At 40.5% G+C, this 17,670-nt stretch overlaps 1 protein-coding gene across 2 annotated transcripts; it reads left to right on the top strand.

Annotated features, from left to right (window-relative positions):
- Positions 1-1,031: 1,031 nt before the first annotated feature.
- ptpn2b (protein tyrosine phosphatase non-receptor type 2b) lies at positions 1,032-17,670 on the top strand. 2 transcript variants are annotated; one of them, XR_013933989.1, is made up of 11 exons: positions 1,032-1,317; positions 3,086-3,176; positions 3,293-3,393; positions 5,996-6,094; positions 7,546-7,683; positions 8,437-8,646; positions 9,307-9,468; positions 11,187-11,401; positions 11,817-11,915; positions 13,131-13,277; positions 15,635-17,670. XR_013933989.1 is itself a non-coding variant. In XM_080441574.1 (10 exons), the coding sequence occupies exons 1-10, from the start codon at positions 1,261-1,263 to the stop codon at positions 15,654-15,656; spliced, it is 1,194 nt and encodes a 397-aa protein (XP_080297700.1). In that variant the 5' UTR covers positions 1,034-1,260; the 3' UTR covers positions 15,657-17,670. The 2 variants fall into 2 exon arrangements, 1 of the variants encoding a protein (XP_080297700.1); XM_080441574.1 differs by lacking the exon at positions 13,131-13,277 and having other exon boundaries at positions 1,034-1,317.

Here is a 17,670-nt window from a genome sequence, read left to right as displayed (position 1 = left end):
CTCTTCTCTTCATACGATTTGCTGAGGTATGAAACAGAATGGTGTCTGCGCTCTACCTCAAAGAATAAAAAAAGAAAAAGAGTCAGAATGCAATTAACCTAAAAAAAAGAAAGAAATATAGTCTTGTAAACATAGCTTTAGTTTAGGTGGAATTTGATCTTTTGGGGTGATATTAAGTGGACTCTTTTACTTTGCTCTCAGTTAGTAGAAAAGCATAAATTCCTCTCAAACATACTTTTACTGTATAGGATGCTGTTGAACAACAAAAACCATTGTTTGTATGGAGAAATCTAATGCAATGTTACTAATTATTAGGCTATTGCTAATTAGATTTCTTTAGACAGCATATTGTGGTGTTCTCACTTAACTATTATTATTATTATTATTATTATTATTATTATTATTATTATTATTATTATATTATATTACTTCTAGTAGTATTACAAAAATATGTTATATGAGCAATCCAATGATAAACTATACAGAAGCCGAAGACAGCTTGAGATCTCGTTTGTCACTCGAAGATCTTGGACGAAGATGGATCCCACAGCCCAGAGGGCCGATGGCGCTGTGGTTGGTTGTCAAGGGCGGTAAATTTACCTTCCTGGGTCGTCAGGAAAAAACATATAATACATATATTTATCAAACTACCGACAATTAATTAACAGGTGTTAAGAGCTAATAATTGCCCATCTTATTTATCAATCTGGTCAGAACTACCTCTGCTCGCCACAGTCATTTCTAAATACTTTAACATAGATATATTTATGGCACTTTAATGTCAAGAGAATGTTGTCTCCTCGCAACCGGCTAGCCATTCACAGCACGACGGATCATCATCCCTCCGGGTGATGGGATGTAGATTTGACAGCTCTCGAAGAAGGACCCCTCGTCAGCGCAGGCGCACATCTCACCCTTTAAGCCTGATTAGTTGCGCACCAGTCCCGCACGCGAAAATAGCCGACCTACAAGTTAAAACATTCAGACAAGCGATGCACTGTGAGCTTGTAGATCTGCTATTTTCGGCCAGCAGCGACGCAGGCGCGCAACTAAAGTATAACCAAGCTTCACTTTGGATGTCAACTCCACCACTAGACATAACGGACAAATACAACACACAGGCTAAACTCGCTAGCATAAATAAGCTGTTGATTCCTTTGCATTTATAGCTCCCTTAACTCCGGAGACAGTAATGAGTTAAATCGCCGAAACGAGTTAAATATCTTAATTATCATAATTATATTAATTGTCACGTTGAAAATGGACCAAGAATTTGAAGACATGGATTCAGAGGGCCGGTGGCAAAACCTATACATAGTAAGTGGTGTGTGAGCTTAGCATGTGGCTAACAGCGCTGCTGGCTTGACAGTCAAGCAAACGCGCATTTCGCTAGCTGGCTAATAATGCTACATGAGACTGTTGGTATATTTCTAACCCGGTATATCTCAATACTTCACCTGTCCCGTGGAAAGATCCCGTTCTTTTACATGTGTGTCAAGACCCAGAGGTGTAAAGTAATTTCTTAACTTTTATTGAGCATTTATTTTATGTACGTGTACGATTTTGAGTACATTCTATAACCAGTACTAATTAATTTAATGAGTAGATTTCTCTGCCACTTTACATTAGAGTAGTCTTTGCTTGTGCTGTTATAATGACAGTCAGGAGGAGATGCCATTGAAGCTTGCCTTGCTTTGAACCTAGTCTTTTGAGAAAGATTTCTCATAAAGAAACATTGGTCATTAGTAGCATCTATCTTCTATTGACAAAATAAAATATGACTCAGTATACAACATAGGCATTGTTTGTCATATCTTTGTGCATGCTTGTCAAAAGGAGCCTGAGAGCTCATTCCTGTGTGTGTGAGTGAGAGTGTATTTGAGAGAGTGAGTGTGTGTGTGTGTGTGTGTTGTGCATGTGTCTGCCATGTGTGTGGGGTGGGATAGGGAATCATTACTGTAATATTGGCATACAATAATACATACACTTGTACAACCAGTATTAATCAAAATAAAATTAATCCAACTTAAAGATGTTCTCCTAAACAAACACAGGTACACTAGCACAAAAAAGCACATGCTAGAACTCTTTCCACCTCTGGAAATGCGCTAATGTCATCTGCCTGGTATATCTGTCCTATCGCAGGATGTAGGTTATTTATTTTAGATGTGTCACTTCCTTTTTGATCACCTTTAACTATGAAACGTTCTGCTTATGTTGATGTATGTGATTTTATTGATACTGGTGAAGATGATCAAAATTAACTAATCACGATCCTAGCTTTGACTCTTGCCTATTTTGTCCATAAGGCATCAGCAACTGCTACTAACTGAAAATATTGGCCTGAGCTTCTGTGTCAGATGCATGTTAGAGCGAAGTCACTAACGCTCTGAACCAGGGCTAGTCTGTGCAATGCATGTGGTTGAAACACAGTTAATTAATAATCTTGAATTATGTAAACAAAATTTACTTTGTCTTACACAGCATCATTAGGGCACAATATTTTCAGGCTTATTTGTTGTCAGACCGTACACATGAAGAAGAGTGCATCAGGGACGCAAATGATGCATAGCCTGCAAGCTAGTTCAGGGAGTTACACGCATGTGCACCACTATGTGGGCGATGTACCTGTATATGTGACATGTCAAGCAGCTGACCAATTTGGCGGTCTATTTAAGCTTGCCTTATTCATTGTTCTGCACCACAGTGGGCTCTGCTTTCCCTAAGAGTTCTGTTTTCCCCTGGGGGGATTGTATATGTATCTCCCTGATCTTAAATGGTTGTCTTCTAATGTGCTGAGCAGGGAGTAATATATAGCAGAGCCTAAACACCCAGATCAAAAATATTTGTATTTACATTGTATTAACATTTTATCTGTCGATTTATTTTCATTTCTTCATTAATTGATTATTTTAAATGATCTGACATCACCATAGATGTGTGCACTGCTCATTTAAGAAAGGCATGACTGTTATTTGGATCAAACCTGACATAAACTGTACGATCATGTTGTGGTTTTTGTTCCCAAAATAGGAGACGGGCACTTGTAACCTTGTTTTAAAACTTTTCTTTGAACTGACATTAGGAAATCAGGAATCAGTCCCATGAATGCTCCTACAAAGTCGCCAAGTGTCCAGAGAATCGCAATCGTAACAGATACAGAGATGTCAGCCCATGTGAGTGACTCCACACCATTCATCTGACATATTTCTTGAAGCCTCAAAATGCCTTAGTCTAGTCACAATAGTCACAACTAATCCCTAAACAATTCTCCTCTCCCCCTTTATTCTAGTTGATCACAGTCGGGTGAAGCTAGAGAGTACAGAAAACGACTACATCAACGCCAGTCTGGTAGTGATGGAGGAAGCCCAGAGAAGTTACATATTGACTCAGGCAAGTTCAAGATGGCTCACTTCAGATTGTGGCAGAAGGATAAGTGATTAACCACATTAACTCTGGTGTCCCTATTTTGAGCATGTCATTAGGGAACGATGTTCAAAAACCTTCAAGACTTTTCCAAATCTTTCAAAAATAGCGCACTAATCTACAAGCTCACAATGTGTCGCTTTTGGATGACAAAAGGAACATCCCAAGGATGAACATTTCTGTATAAGGTTTAAGTCATGCAATAGTATTATCATCACTGCCCCAAACAAAATCATATCATTGTTTGAAGGAAACTTGCAAGGCACAGAAACCACCCAGAATAGATGGCTTCTTCACAGTAGGTGTCTCACAGACAGGGACAGTAGATGCTGAGTTTGGATATTAGCTTTTGGCAAATTTTCACTGCATGGTGCCGACTTGACACTACTCGCTTTACGTCGTTTTCTACTGCAGATAGGACCCCCTCAAAGTAGATTGTTATCATAGCCAGCTACATAAATGAGTCTGTGAAGCCCTAGACTGCAGTGGTGGACGGGTACAGTACTTTACCCCTCTATTGCCCTCAGTGTCATTTTTTTGGCCAAGTGCCAAAGCGGAACACTTTCATAACACTAATTGATAGAAAATAAGTTTTATTTTTTTAGTGAACTACTCCTTTTAGTAAGCTTTAAAACGAGGAGCTCCTGGACAAGGTTGTTATATGCCCTGTACCGCTGTCAGGGGTAGAGGATGTTGCGTCTTTCGTTTTCTGCAGAAGCACTCAAGGCACTGTAGGCAGTGCTTTTTCTTCATAACAGGCAGACAGTGTGAACACACCCTAGGTTAGCCGTGTTTATTTACTCAGTAATTCAGACTCATCCACAGCTCCATCGTCATGAAAATACTGTGACAAGGTTCTTATACACCGGGGGCATTTGTTTTCTGATAATGTTTGATTATACCTTGGTGCTTTTGAGATTATGCAAATCTAGTCCATCCCGTTCATAGAAGATCTACAGTACTACAACATTTTACTGTCACCCGGGCAAACTAGATAAACAGTCTACACAGAAAGAGAGGTGAGACAGCCGTTGCCATATATCCGAAAATTCATTGAGTTTATTTTCCAAAAATACAATGTATTCCTTTCACTCTAAAGGAATACATTAGAGTGAATTCCAGAGAAAACACGATTTGCTGTGGAAATGAAAATTTAGTGACATTAAGAGTGAAATTGGACCAACATGGCTTCTGTTAACCACTTTAACCATGGCGTGTGTATTAGGTGAAAATTAGCATTGATTTGACGCATTGTGAGTTTATAGATTGGCAATTTTCAGGAATAATAAATACAAATAGAGTTTAAGTGGTTAACCCTTCTTTATCACTGACTTGAAGTTCAGGTGGAACTGTGGTAACTATAAAACATTAATTCACAACATATTTTTTAAAGATTTAATGTCAACAGCCCAACCCTTTGCTCTGTGTTTTGTGCCAAGCGTTGTATGTGCTGCTGATGAGTTAAACATATTTTTGTATCATCACTAGTGTCAACAGCCCTGACTTCTGTGTGAACTTTCATTTTCACTTTAGCTTACTGCGTTGCTGATCACATTGATGTAATGTAACAGTGTGTTACTCAGCTGATGTATTGTATCTATCTATTTATTTATTTGTGCCCAGTAGAGACCTCACATTTCCACTGAAACTGACCTCCCGAAATTCCAGTCCAGAGATTACGTATTTCTGTGGTCGGAAGCAGGAAGTTAGCACCTTCCTGGTTCTCTCGACAAAGGTCAATGGAATTTTTGCATTGGATTTTTTATTCTTGCCAAAAATAAGCTGTGGGAAATAAAAGTTTCGGTTTTATGAAGCTTAAATGCAATTTCTAGAAGTGAAACGCTAACGTTACACTATGAACGAACGACTCCATGGTTGCATGTCTTGAACATAAGCACCACGAATGATTGCGTGTAATGTCGACAACAACGTCTGTAGTTTCATTTAGCCAAGACTTAACGGGTTCATGAGCTCCGGCACCTAATCATTTACAAATTAAGCACTGAATCCACCGTGGTGCATCCGGCTTTGTGGAGTGTCTGATACGAACACAATTGGCCAGTGTTCTGGGGAGGGAAGCCGGGTGGGTAGGGCGATATCACTGCATGTAATCCTATGGGCTGGGATGGCACCTGTCAGCAGTCAGACTGTTGGGCGGGGGGAGTAGGACAAAGGCTCTACGTCCTCCCGGTGGGGGCACCTCACAGTGACAACACACAAAAATGTGTGTGGGGAGGAATCAATTGGCATAACGACATAAAAACAGACCTTGAGAGAGAGAACCAGGAAGTACAAAACAAATCAAAAATAATTATTTGGAAGTGCTATATATTGATTTGTGCTTCCTTCTGTTAATGTCTGTAGGGCAGCCCTGTCTGTAGGGCAGCACTGTTTTTTTCTTAATTTGTTAGTCTGTTTTATTGTCATAACTTGATATCAAAATAACAAGAAAGTAAAAAAGATACTGACCTCTCCCATTGTCCTAATGAACTCTGTTGCTCCTATAGTACAATTAATGGAGGTGCCCTGTCTGTTTTTGTCACTGTTTGCGCGTGTGTGTTGTCCACAGGGCCCACTCAGGAACACATGTGGACACTTCTGGCTGATGATCTGGGAGCAGAACACCAAAGCTGTCATCATGCTCAACAGAGTCATAGAGAAAGGCTCGGTAAGACTTAGAATCATAAATACATCATACATACATAATGTCTAATCATCAGACACACACGTGTGCACACACACACACACACACACACACACACACACACACACACACACACCATAGTAGATAAACCAGATGGCGGAAACACCCAAACACTGGACATATCACAGAAACACAGTACACACTTAGACCAAAATATTCTACAGTTACACACACACACACACTGACATGCTATGTTGTCAGGAGAGAACATACACAGTTCTGCGTGAATGACATGAAATGTAGGAAATCAATTGAATGGGTTAATTTACAGGGAATATGTTTTTTGAGCTTCCATGAATTTTAACGCGCTCCCTCCTATGAGTGGTCATGACATTTGGAATTCAGTGTTTTGAGAGGGTAGTTACAGTGCATGGGCTGATAATGCATCAAACATCTACCTTTCTTTTCTCAGAAAGAGATTGAACGTCTTAGTCTAGAAATATTTACCTAACAAGGCAAAACATCTTCCATTGCAGGGAAAGATAATAGACCTGCATAGACCTGAAACAGTGATGGATATGTACTGTATGCTTGATAAGATAAAATGGTGTATAAGACTGTGGTTTATGCGGGTGTCCCAGCAACAGCAGTAAGCATTAAACGGGATAGGTACAGGTAAGACTAGAGAGAGATGCGTATAAAATACAAAATACAAATTGAACAAAAATAAAATAAGTGGATTTACAGTCTGACTGAGGCCATCTATCTGCCTTTGGTCTGACTGACTGGGTTAATATAATGTATATTCTCTATCAATAATTATAAGTATAAATGTACAATCTATCTCCAGTAAACATTCATCTATCACCTAGAAATTGATATATCCTGTATTTGTACAGACCCTCGACAATATAATGAATCGTTTACAGCAGCTATCCTTAATAACAGGCATCTGTGTCAGTTCTGTAGTGTAATGTCCCAGTAATCCATGTGCCAAAGTCGAGCAGGATTCATTAACCACTTAAATCCTATGTACTTTGCTGTACATCAAATAGTTAAATAGCTGATCAAAATAGTTGTGAGCTTGTAGATCTGCTTTTTTCGTAGCGCGGCACCGAGTGCCGCGCTACGAGCTTGTAGATCTGCTATTTTTGAAAAATCGTGAAAATGTGTGCAAATCTTTGAATATATATATTTTTAAGCGAACATTTTAACTCAAATCTTTGCTTCTGGGGGGTCCCTGGAACAAGATATTTTGATGGGGGTCCGTGGCCAAATACATATAATTTTGTGGATTCTTGACATGAAAAAGATTGAGCACCACTGATATAGAAACATACGTTTTTCAGAATAATGTTGAGATTTAGGAGACATGTAGAATCGGCTTCAGGTCTCAATGGGGAGAGCATGTCAAAGTGTTTTTGCTGCAAGCATGTTAATGTTTTGATGTCACAAAACCTCTCTCTATTTCTCAGGAAAAGTGTGCTCAGTATTGGCCCACGGCGGAAGAGCGGGAGATGGCCTTCCGAGACACACGATTTGTGGTTACGCTGCTATCGGAGGACGTCAAGTCCTATTACACCACCAGAGTGCTAGAGCTGCAGAATGCTAACGTAAGAAGCACAAGCATTCTGTCATACTGATGATGATAACTTCTCTAGAACTTTGCTGTCCACTGCACTCCAATATTCCTATCTTTACTCAAAAAACATCCAGTGACCCTGCAACAATTGAGATATAATTTACAAAATAGAAGGATTCCTCCTAAATCAGTTTTATTCTGTTGACAGCCAGAGAGTTTTTCAAAGCTGTGATGATTTTGGGTGACTTTACATTAACGTCATTAATGGATTTTTCAGAACATGAAAACAAACATACACAAAAAAGAAAAGACTAGCACATTACTAACAAACAAACCGAACATACAAAACATACAAATACAAACATATAAGGGGAGGAAACTGTCTCTCTACTTGGTCACTTATTTACTAGTTATGCATACGTATAATCCATACACTTGGTCACATCTTCAAAACCGGAGAACAAAAGGTCCATTAATGGGACAAATTCGACGTGCACCTTATTCAATATGGTCAATCAGAGAAAAATAAAGGAAATTCAATTAAAATAACTGAATTCAAATAGAGATGTGCAATTCTTATTGCACTGGACCTTTTAATCACTTTCAACCAGGCATCCCTGTTTTGGGCACGTCATTATAAGCAAATATTTTCAAACATTTCCCAAAATTGTGAAAATAGTCAATGCTTCTGATTGTCAGCTTGTAGATCGGCTATTTTCGATGTTTATGAGATGGGGCTTAAGTGGTTAACACTGTTTTCCTTTTTTCTCCATTAACATTGCAGACAGGGGAGAAGAGAAAAATCCACCACTTTCATTACACCACGTGGCCTGACTTTGGTGTCCCAGAATCCCCAGCGTCCTTCCTCAACTTCCTGTTCAAAGTTCGGGAATCTGGTTCTCTGGACTCGGATCATGGGCCAGCGGTGGTGCACTGTAGCGCAGGGATCGGACGCTCAGGGACGTTCTCACTAGTGGACACTTGTCTGGTCTTGGTAAGCCTCTGGTTCTTATCCTGGTTTTCAACCTTTTTTGCACTCTGGACCACTAGCATATTTTGAACAATTCTCAAGGACCCCACCTCCTCACAACAATACACTGTATATAGTATTTAATTAAATTAATTGTGGCGGACTGCCAAAGTCTCAGAATGAACCCAAATATAAACATTGGAGGAAAGAAGTTCGGAAATGTGTGTTTGGTAGATTAAGTCTCTGTTGTTGTAACAATGCTTCTTGGCAATACCTTTTGCACCGTTGGAAAGCCTGTTTATTTCCCTTTTAAATAGTGCCCTATGTGTAAGGAACATGCATGTGTGGGATGAGCAGCACAACTGAATAAGCAGAATAAGCTCGGAAACAGACATTACTACCCTATAAATAAGCCCGGAATGATAAGAAACACACCGGCCCAGCGGTTTCAATAAAACAGCGGTTAATAAAAGTAAATAAAAACAGTGAAATCTATCATTTGTTCATGCTGTTGATTGATACTTATGTTTAATTCATACTCTGTCGTACGATGGTGTCGCTTGCCTAAAATAGACCATAAGCTCACACTGTATTGCATTGTGACCTTATAGATCGGCAATCTTTGGCAGTATTAATCAGGCTTCAGTCTTACTCTGAACTGAGCGTGTCTATGATCCCGGACAGATGGACAAGAGGAAAGAACCGTCATCTGTGGACATCAAAAGCATCCTACTGGACATGAGGAAGTACCGCATGGGCCTCATACAGACCCCAGACCAGCTGCGCTTCTCTTACATGGCTGTTTTGGAAGGAGCCAAATCTATTATGGGAGACTCCTCTGTACAGGTACTGACACACACACACACACACACAATCCTACATATCTTTTTAAGGAAGTCAGTCACACACACACACACACACACACTGTCTTGCTTGGTTCTCCTCAGTGGCTTAAGCAATTGCTTGGTTCTCCTCAGTGGCTTAAGCAATTGCTCAGAACTTGCACACAGCCATTGACCATTAGCATATGCACACCGTGAGGAAGCCCGTTTTTCACTTCGCCACAATTCAAGCTGTTTATTAGCATTTTTCTGGAAACTAACTGTACAACCGTTTCGCCGTTACTGAGCATGCTCGGCCACGGGGCCACAGGGTTTGTTGTCATGGCTACGGTCCCCCAGTCTATGGGATGTACTCTGTTAGCTCTTGGTGCTAACTGCGTTAGCGGCCACGGGGTCTGTTGTCCCGGTTACGCTCCCCCAGGCTATGGGATGTACTCTTGTTATCACGGTCCCAACCAGTGGCCAGTCCCCGGGTAGACTTGGCTACAGGCTGCAGCTCTCGGTGCCAATAGCGTGAGCGATGAGTGTGTAGATTGTTTACTCGGGCATTGATGCAACGGAGGCAGCGCTTATTATGTGCGATCTCACTACGTGTCAGAAAGTACATTATTTCAAGTATTTTCACGTTGAGAGACGACACGAGCTGGCCGGGACAAAAACCTTTCTCTCTCTATGACCATGAAGATGGATCCTGTGTGTGTGTGTGTGTGTGTGTGTGTGTGTGTCAGCGCTGCGCTAGGCAGAGAGTAGGCTACAGATCGAGTCAGAGGATTAACTGTATATAAACCAAAGTCTGCAAATACTTTTGACTGCGCACATCCCCGGGTATAGACTAGTGTTAAGTTAACTTTTGTTCCTCTTTGATTTCCCTTTTATCTTTGTCTGTGAGTCTCTCTCTCTTGTACACACACACACACACACACACACACACACACACACACACACACACACACACACACACACACACACACACACACACACACACACACACACACACACACACACACACACACACACACACACACACACACCTTGAGTGGAGTGAATCAGCTCCTCTGGCTTGGTTCCCAGAACACCATCTAGCCTCCGTTTTTCATCTCTCCTTCACGGAGGTGCGTTTTTTTTTAACAGACAGATGAAGTGGGTCCAGGAAACGGCTCCCTACTGAGATTGATGCTGTAGGGCTGGATTAGATTCCGGACATTCATCTAAGTGGAAAAGTGGGAATCTTCATATACGGAGTGAGAGAGGCTAGTCTTGAACGCTGGGGCACATTTTCAGTAGAAAATGTTGAATAAAAAAAATATTTAAGAATAAGGTGTTTGAAGGTCCAGTCAGTGGTCCACCTCCCTCTTTTTTTGTTGTGGTGTTGGATATTGCAATATTTGTCTCCATATGTTATATGTTTTGCTGTATACTGTAAAATAGTTAAAGCACATTAACCCTGGCAAACCTATTTTGGGCAAATACATTAAAATTTCTATTTTGACAAATTTTGTAAAATATACAAGCTCACAACTCGTTGCAATGTAACAAATTGTGAGCTTGTAGATCGGCTATTTTCTCTATTTGTCGTACAACAAAGTATTATAGTGTTTAAATTCAAATTATATTAAAATATTGCATGAATAATTTGCATATTTGGCTATATTGCATCAAGTTGTAGATTGTTAGATATTATTGAATGACTTGTCTGTCTGTGTTTCTCATTTCTTCTTCTAGAAGCGGTGGCGAGAGCTCTCTAAGGAGGACCAGGACCCAGTGTCTGACTCTCCTCCGCCGGCCCAGCCCGAGTCCAAGTGTCCCCCAGAGAGGTGCAACGGCATCAGCCAGCGGGACGAACCCCAGCCAGAGGCGGACGGAGACTGCACACAGGAGGACAGAACCTCTACTCCGCCCCCCTGCAAAGAGCAGGAGGTGGACGCAAGCACAACGCAGTTAGTATACATTCTGTCTGCACTGCACTCTGCACTCACCGCAATCAAGACACTACACATTTTATCCAATCAAGATCAACTTGACTTAAATCAACTCCATAAAGATTCAGTTTAATAGTGTTCCAATTTTGTCTGCTCATTTTTGTTTGTTTAGTCACTTCCAATTTCCCTTGTTTATCTTGTGTCCTGCATGAGATCTCCCCCCTGATTGGATAAAACTGGTATCCTGACATGAAAATAAATTCACTAAAGAGTTGGAGAGACGAGGAGTCGCCTGTTACTAAACACTCTATAACAATGATTGCTATCAGAATATAAGTTATCATATTTTTCATTTGAAAATATCACAGTAAATGTAAATCTGCTTTATAATTTGACCAGTTTGATTAGCACAGTGCTTTGTTTTTCTACACAGAAAGAGACGCAGAGAAGACAACTTCTCCAAGACGACCACAGCCAAGACACCCCAGCAAAACAAACCCAGAATCAACGACACAGAAAAGAAGAGGAAGAGGTGATTATTCCTGTCCTAAAAACTCCCTTATGCTGTATACCAAGCATATAGTTCGGATTTTGTGTGTCACACTCTAATTCAGGGGTGAGCAACCACCTCGTTTTTGTGATCAGTGATCAGCCTGGGCTTTTGAGGTAATCAGTTTGTTTTGATAATTTTTATCTAGGGATGCCAGGTTGTTAAATTGACTGCTATGCTTGTATTATTCTAATTAGCAGCCTATAATAAGACGTAAAAGCAATGGTGATTTTCAATGTCTGGGCATTGGGTGATGCCCTGGAAAACTGTGATTGTATGCCCGAAAAGGTTGCCCACCCCTGCTCTAATTCATGCATCTTTTGTATCACTGTGATTTTCTGTTAAAGTGACTGCAGGGTTGCACCAATGCTAGCTTTCATGGTCAGTTTCAGCAATTGATTGATTGATTGAATCCACTACTTTAAGCAAACTAAATAAGCTCAGTTTTGGTGTAATTCATCAGTGTACGAGCCAGATACGTATACCACAGCATACTGGTGTTGGTGCAACGCTCACTGAAAGTCATTCCATCTGTGAAAATCCACATAAACTGCAGCCATCCTGCCCTTTTAAGTTCCTCTCTGGCATGATTTCAACCCATGACCTCTTAATATTTAGTGCAGGAAGGGAAATAAGAATGACCATCTTCACCACACATGACTCCACTATCAGTAAGAGAACAAAGCAGTGTTGACTTATAGAGGGGAAATCATACTCCCCACGAGCCCCCAGTGCATGACTCAGCCACCTCATGACACAAGTTAAAGGCCTTTCTCTATATTTACATTCCTCCCCCTCTCTCCCTGACAGCTCTGTCCCAACAGCCTCGGTCAGTCATATGACTCGCTTAGTTAGGTCTAGTCGGTGAGGTTCTTAAACACATGAAAACCTAATGGGGTGAACATTCAGACCCCTGGTGGACCCCGGTCACCGAATCATATAGGGTTTAAGGGGTTAAAAAAGGCAAGCCAGTTAAAGTATAACTGACAGATCAATCATGTTGATTGACAGTGCACGTAATAACAGGGCAGGTCATTTCAGTGTTTTACTTTTTTTCCCAGTAATTAGTTTATTCTGATTCCCATCAGTTGCTGCGAAGATGGCAGCTATTCTTCCTGGGTTCCACATGAACAAAGCCAAAGTGCACCATATCTGGCAACAAGGTTTTAATCTGTTACTGTGGTTCTTCTCGGACAGTTTGGGCTGCATTTGCTGTACATGACCAGAGCTGGCCTGTCCAGGGGGGTGCAGTGTAACTTTGCTCCCCTCTGTGACAGCAACACCCATGAAAGAAGACTTTTAGAGGAGGTTTACCCGCAGGTTTTAAAAAGAAAACCAAGACTTGTACGTCAAGGAGTGTGTGTGTGTGTCTGTGTGTGTGTCCTTTGTGTCTGCGGTGCTTTTTGATTTCTGTCGGGGTTGTGTTCATTCTTTGTCTTGCTTGGCTCTGGTGGTCTGTAGTTGTGTTCACGTAAGGCTGCACTGTGGCATGGTGTGTGTGTATATGTGTGTGTGTTTGCAGTAAATGGTTGTTTGTAGTTACTGGCCTCAGGTTAAGGTGCAGTCTCTAAAGTGGGACCATTTAGTGATTAGTATACAAAGTTAAAACTGCAACTGGGAAATTAAATTTGGGAGCACTGATGCATTTGGTGGCACATTTTCTATTGTGAAGTGTTTATTTGTCCTGTTCTCTAACCAATCAAATATTTTGCATACTGTACCTCAATACTGGATAGTACTTCAAAAGACAATAACTACAGGGTTGATCTTAGTGGTAATCTAAATATTTATTTTTGCAAAGACTGGAAGTTAAGACAGTTTAGAGTGTGGCTATAATAAACACTGTAATATGACCGTAAACGACACTAGCCACTCACTCACAGGTACTTGAATGTTACAGTATACCGTACCTTTTAGTCATCCAGCTCAGCTCAAAATCTGAAACCGAGGTTAAACTTCCCCTACTGCCTCTCTGGGTCGGGGGTTAATTATCAGTCAAAGAGAATTTTTAGAAAGAGGGAAATAGAAGATGTGTAGATTTCACCCCTCTTTAACCAGGTTGCGCAATATCTACCAGGAATCCTTTTTCTGTCGACCGAATTAGCCACTACGAAATTCAACAACCAACACTTGTAATCTTTGAAAAGCAGTACATTTTAAGCCCTGAAATGGTGCTGCAGTTGAACAAGATGTAGTTTTCTGCTTGACAGCAGTTGGTCAAAGACATGGATAGCGGCAACGTTAATGCTTTTTTTAAATGGTAAATAGTTTAAATGGTAAATTGTCGAGTTTAGGTGTAAATAGTTTACAAATTAGGCAAGCTGGTTGCTTAGCTGTATTCAAGGACCTGTTGAATGCAAATCAAGGCTCTCAGCGGTGCACTAAAATGTCTAACCAGCAGAACTTTGAAAATTGCAAATGACCCTATTTGGTAGCACCTGCTGAGCGATGAACATCAATATGGGATGGCTTGCTTAAAGGTTGTAACGCACTAAGGCGACGCCAATAGAGTAACAAATCCTTTATTTGGAAACCTTTATCTTTTCTCTTTTTTTTATATATATATATTTCTTCATACATTGTGGCTAATTATATTGCTCAACAGGTGAAGTTGGTTTTCATTTCATGGGATCTCCAAGTTCCTTTCAGAATCAAAGCAAGGCTATGTTAGTAAGTAGATAGTGGGGTTTAAATGGCAGCAGGTATAGTATTTTTGGATGGATTTATGACTTGTATGTTTAAGATATAACTGGGAAACGGGGTGCAATTTGATTGAGAGATTATGGTCAATTCGGACAATGCCAGTATTGATTACAGTGGCTGAATGAGGTGTGTCATGTTGTCCTCTGGCACAGTCTTACAGTAAGTCATGAGGGCGTCATTTTACCGCCAGGACAATCTCCCTCGATATGCAGTTTGCTGAAATCGTTGGCATATAATTATCCTCTGACTCTCCAAAATATGTTAGAAGTACGGATTCTATAGAAATACCTGTGCAGCTGGACCTAGCTTTAAGCACCACGCTTTAAGCTAATTTAACCTTCATACTAACGCCTTTGTTTTATTTTATTTGACTCCTGCCTTGTTATGAAAAGGACATTAAACTTTGGCTGCAGGGTCACCTGTTTCTAAGCGCTTTTCACTCCTGATGACATCTTTGAAAAACCTTCCAGTGAAGTGCAATCCAACTTCTGTTACCTGTCAAGGGCATAGGTGGCAAACATTCAAACTTAATGTGGTGTTCCAATGCTCCTACAATTCAGTTCATATTTGTTTTTGCAAAATGTCCAGTATTTCTGTTGGAGGTTTGCAGCTGGAGACAGATCTTAACTTTAGTCAAGTTATCAAGAGCATCTGAACACAGCATGACATGATGATGCTTATTAAAATGATTGCTGCTATTGCCACAATGTAAAATGAGTGAATGCTGTGATGATCAAAGTGATCCAAAGATGCTGAGGATTTTACTTTGTGTGTATTGTACACACATAATGGACCAGGCTGTATCAATTTACACCATCTAAAGTGTAGAACGTCAACTTCAGGTGGCCATGACAGTGACCAAACATGTCTAATTTCTGGCACACGTAAATTCCTTGGATCACTTTGCCCTGCACTCAAAGTCTCAACAGTTGTCGTTTGTATCTGGTTCTGAATTCAACCCTGTTGGACCCTGTTGTTTTTTTGTTGTCTCGTAACAGGGCAAAAACCAGCGACAGCTAACCCGTCAAGACCACAGCTCCGGCAGCAAAGCCAACCTCGGCAGGGACCTCCGGCTCTTTACCAATTTCCTTCTCATCCAATCCAAAGCCACCCCCAACACCTAAACTCCTGTTATGTAGCCTGCTTGTCTTTTTGGTTGCCTGGCACAGTGGCAACTATCCAAATTCATTCAGTTTCTGCTGAAGCCTTTCTCCATCATGCCTACCCACCCCTTCACTCATGCATAATTATGCTCTGTCATACGACAGTGTCACTGATGAGGCTTGCTTTGAGACGCTTCTCGGTTTTGCCTACACGTTTGGCTGTCCAGATGTGGTTAATATTCTGTGCTCACATCCTGGGCTCACATGGCATCGACAAGAAGTGCAAGATCAAGTATGACCAGAAGCAAAAACGCTACTCCCTCATGCAATAGAAAGACAATATCAGTCACCAGAACCAAGAACGTGAGTTTTCAATGAATCTAACTAGTTTGAAGTTATAATGGGTTTATATAGGAAGGGGGTGTGACTGATAAAATAAAAATCCAATATCTAAATACTGAATCAAACAAGAGAAAAAACAATAACCAGGTGCGGATCAAACGGGATCAACATGAGAAAAAACTACCGATGATCCGGGCACTCAGGAGTAAAAAGGAGGAATAGCCTTTATTTATTAAAAGGCAACTGCCAACATGTTTCGACCTCCGAAGGTCTTCATCAGGGCGAAAATGACCTGATGAAGACCTTCTGAGGTTGAAACATGTTGGCTATTCCTCTTTTTTTACTCCTTAGTGCCCTGTTGTTTTTTCCTCACTGAATCAAATAACTTTGAAACTGTCTGAGGTGCACACCGAAAGTCTGAGTAGATGTTAAAATGACCCCAAATATGTTTGTGGGCTTTTCCTGGTTTTAATTACTTCAAAAAGCCAATCTACAAGCTCACGACAATGCGTTGCAAAGTGTTGTGAGCTTATAGATTGCCTAAAATATTTTATTGTCACAATATCAATAGAGGTATTTGTTCAAAAATATTGTGAGATTTTAGTTTGACCAAATTGCCCAGCCCTAGAGCACAACACTTTACAGGCATGATGTGATCTTGTAGACCGGCTGTTTTCAGCGCGTGACACCGTTGTATGAAGTATAAATCAGGCTTCAATTTCCTCCACACTGAGCTCTATCCCTCCTTAATCCCCACATCAAACATCTCTATGCTCAGTCCCAAGTACCTTGCAGTCTTTCATTTGTTCCTCAGCTGCTTTTATGCACCATCTCTTCACTGTTTACTTCACACTTCAACATTCTTCTGAAGGAAGGACATTAGTTTTTTAAAAGACAAACACACCAGCTCAATCTCCCTGTTGGCGCTGCTGCTTGTGGCCTCACAGAAAATGCATCCTTTGTTTTTTATTATTTTATTTGCTTTACAGGTCATTTTTTACCATTTAACGTATGTCATTTGTTCAGGTTTTTGCAGCCTTTGCATTTTATTCAATTAAGGTTAAGGCTCAACAAAGTGAACTGAAAAATAGGGGCTATGCATTGCCAATTTGTAATGTTAATATACAGTACCTGTATTTTTTTGAGGACCTTTTTCAGAGGCAGAAATAAAATGTTCTATTTTTTATAAGTAATTACTTGAAGTTTTCCAGTGTGCTGGGAGGGCTAAATGAAAGCACCCCCCCTCCCTCCACCAGAGAGATTCAGTGGCATGTAATGTGTTTCCAAGATGTACATAGTGTTCTTTTTAAAACGTTGTGTAAAAAGAAATATTTTTGCTTGTAAAAAAAGACAGAAAACGATGTATTTGTTTTGAACACAGAAGAAAGCATATTTCATGACTTATTCTCCTTTTCTAAAAGTCTTAAGCTTAATTTATACATAGTTGTACGGCCATGTTGATCGCCGAAAATCTGTTATTTCCGGCAAGCGACGTGGTTGTATGACGACGCATTAAATTGGCTTTATGTTCCCCTGTCTCCTAGAGGGTAAATCTACAAATAAAACTGGTATTATCTAGTTTGCATAAC

Source organism: Gymnoscopelus braueri (genome assembly GCF_963280865.1).
Source record: "Gymnoscopelus braueri genome assembly, chromosome: 11".
NCBI lineage: Eukaryota > Metazoa > Chordata > Actinopteri > Myctophiformes > Myctophidae > Gymnoscopelus > Gymnoscopelus braueri.
The sequence above is the reverse complement of the archived record's forward strand: the minus strand, read 5'-3'. Positions and strand labels throughout refer to the sequence as shown.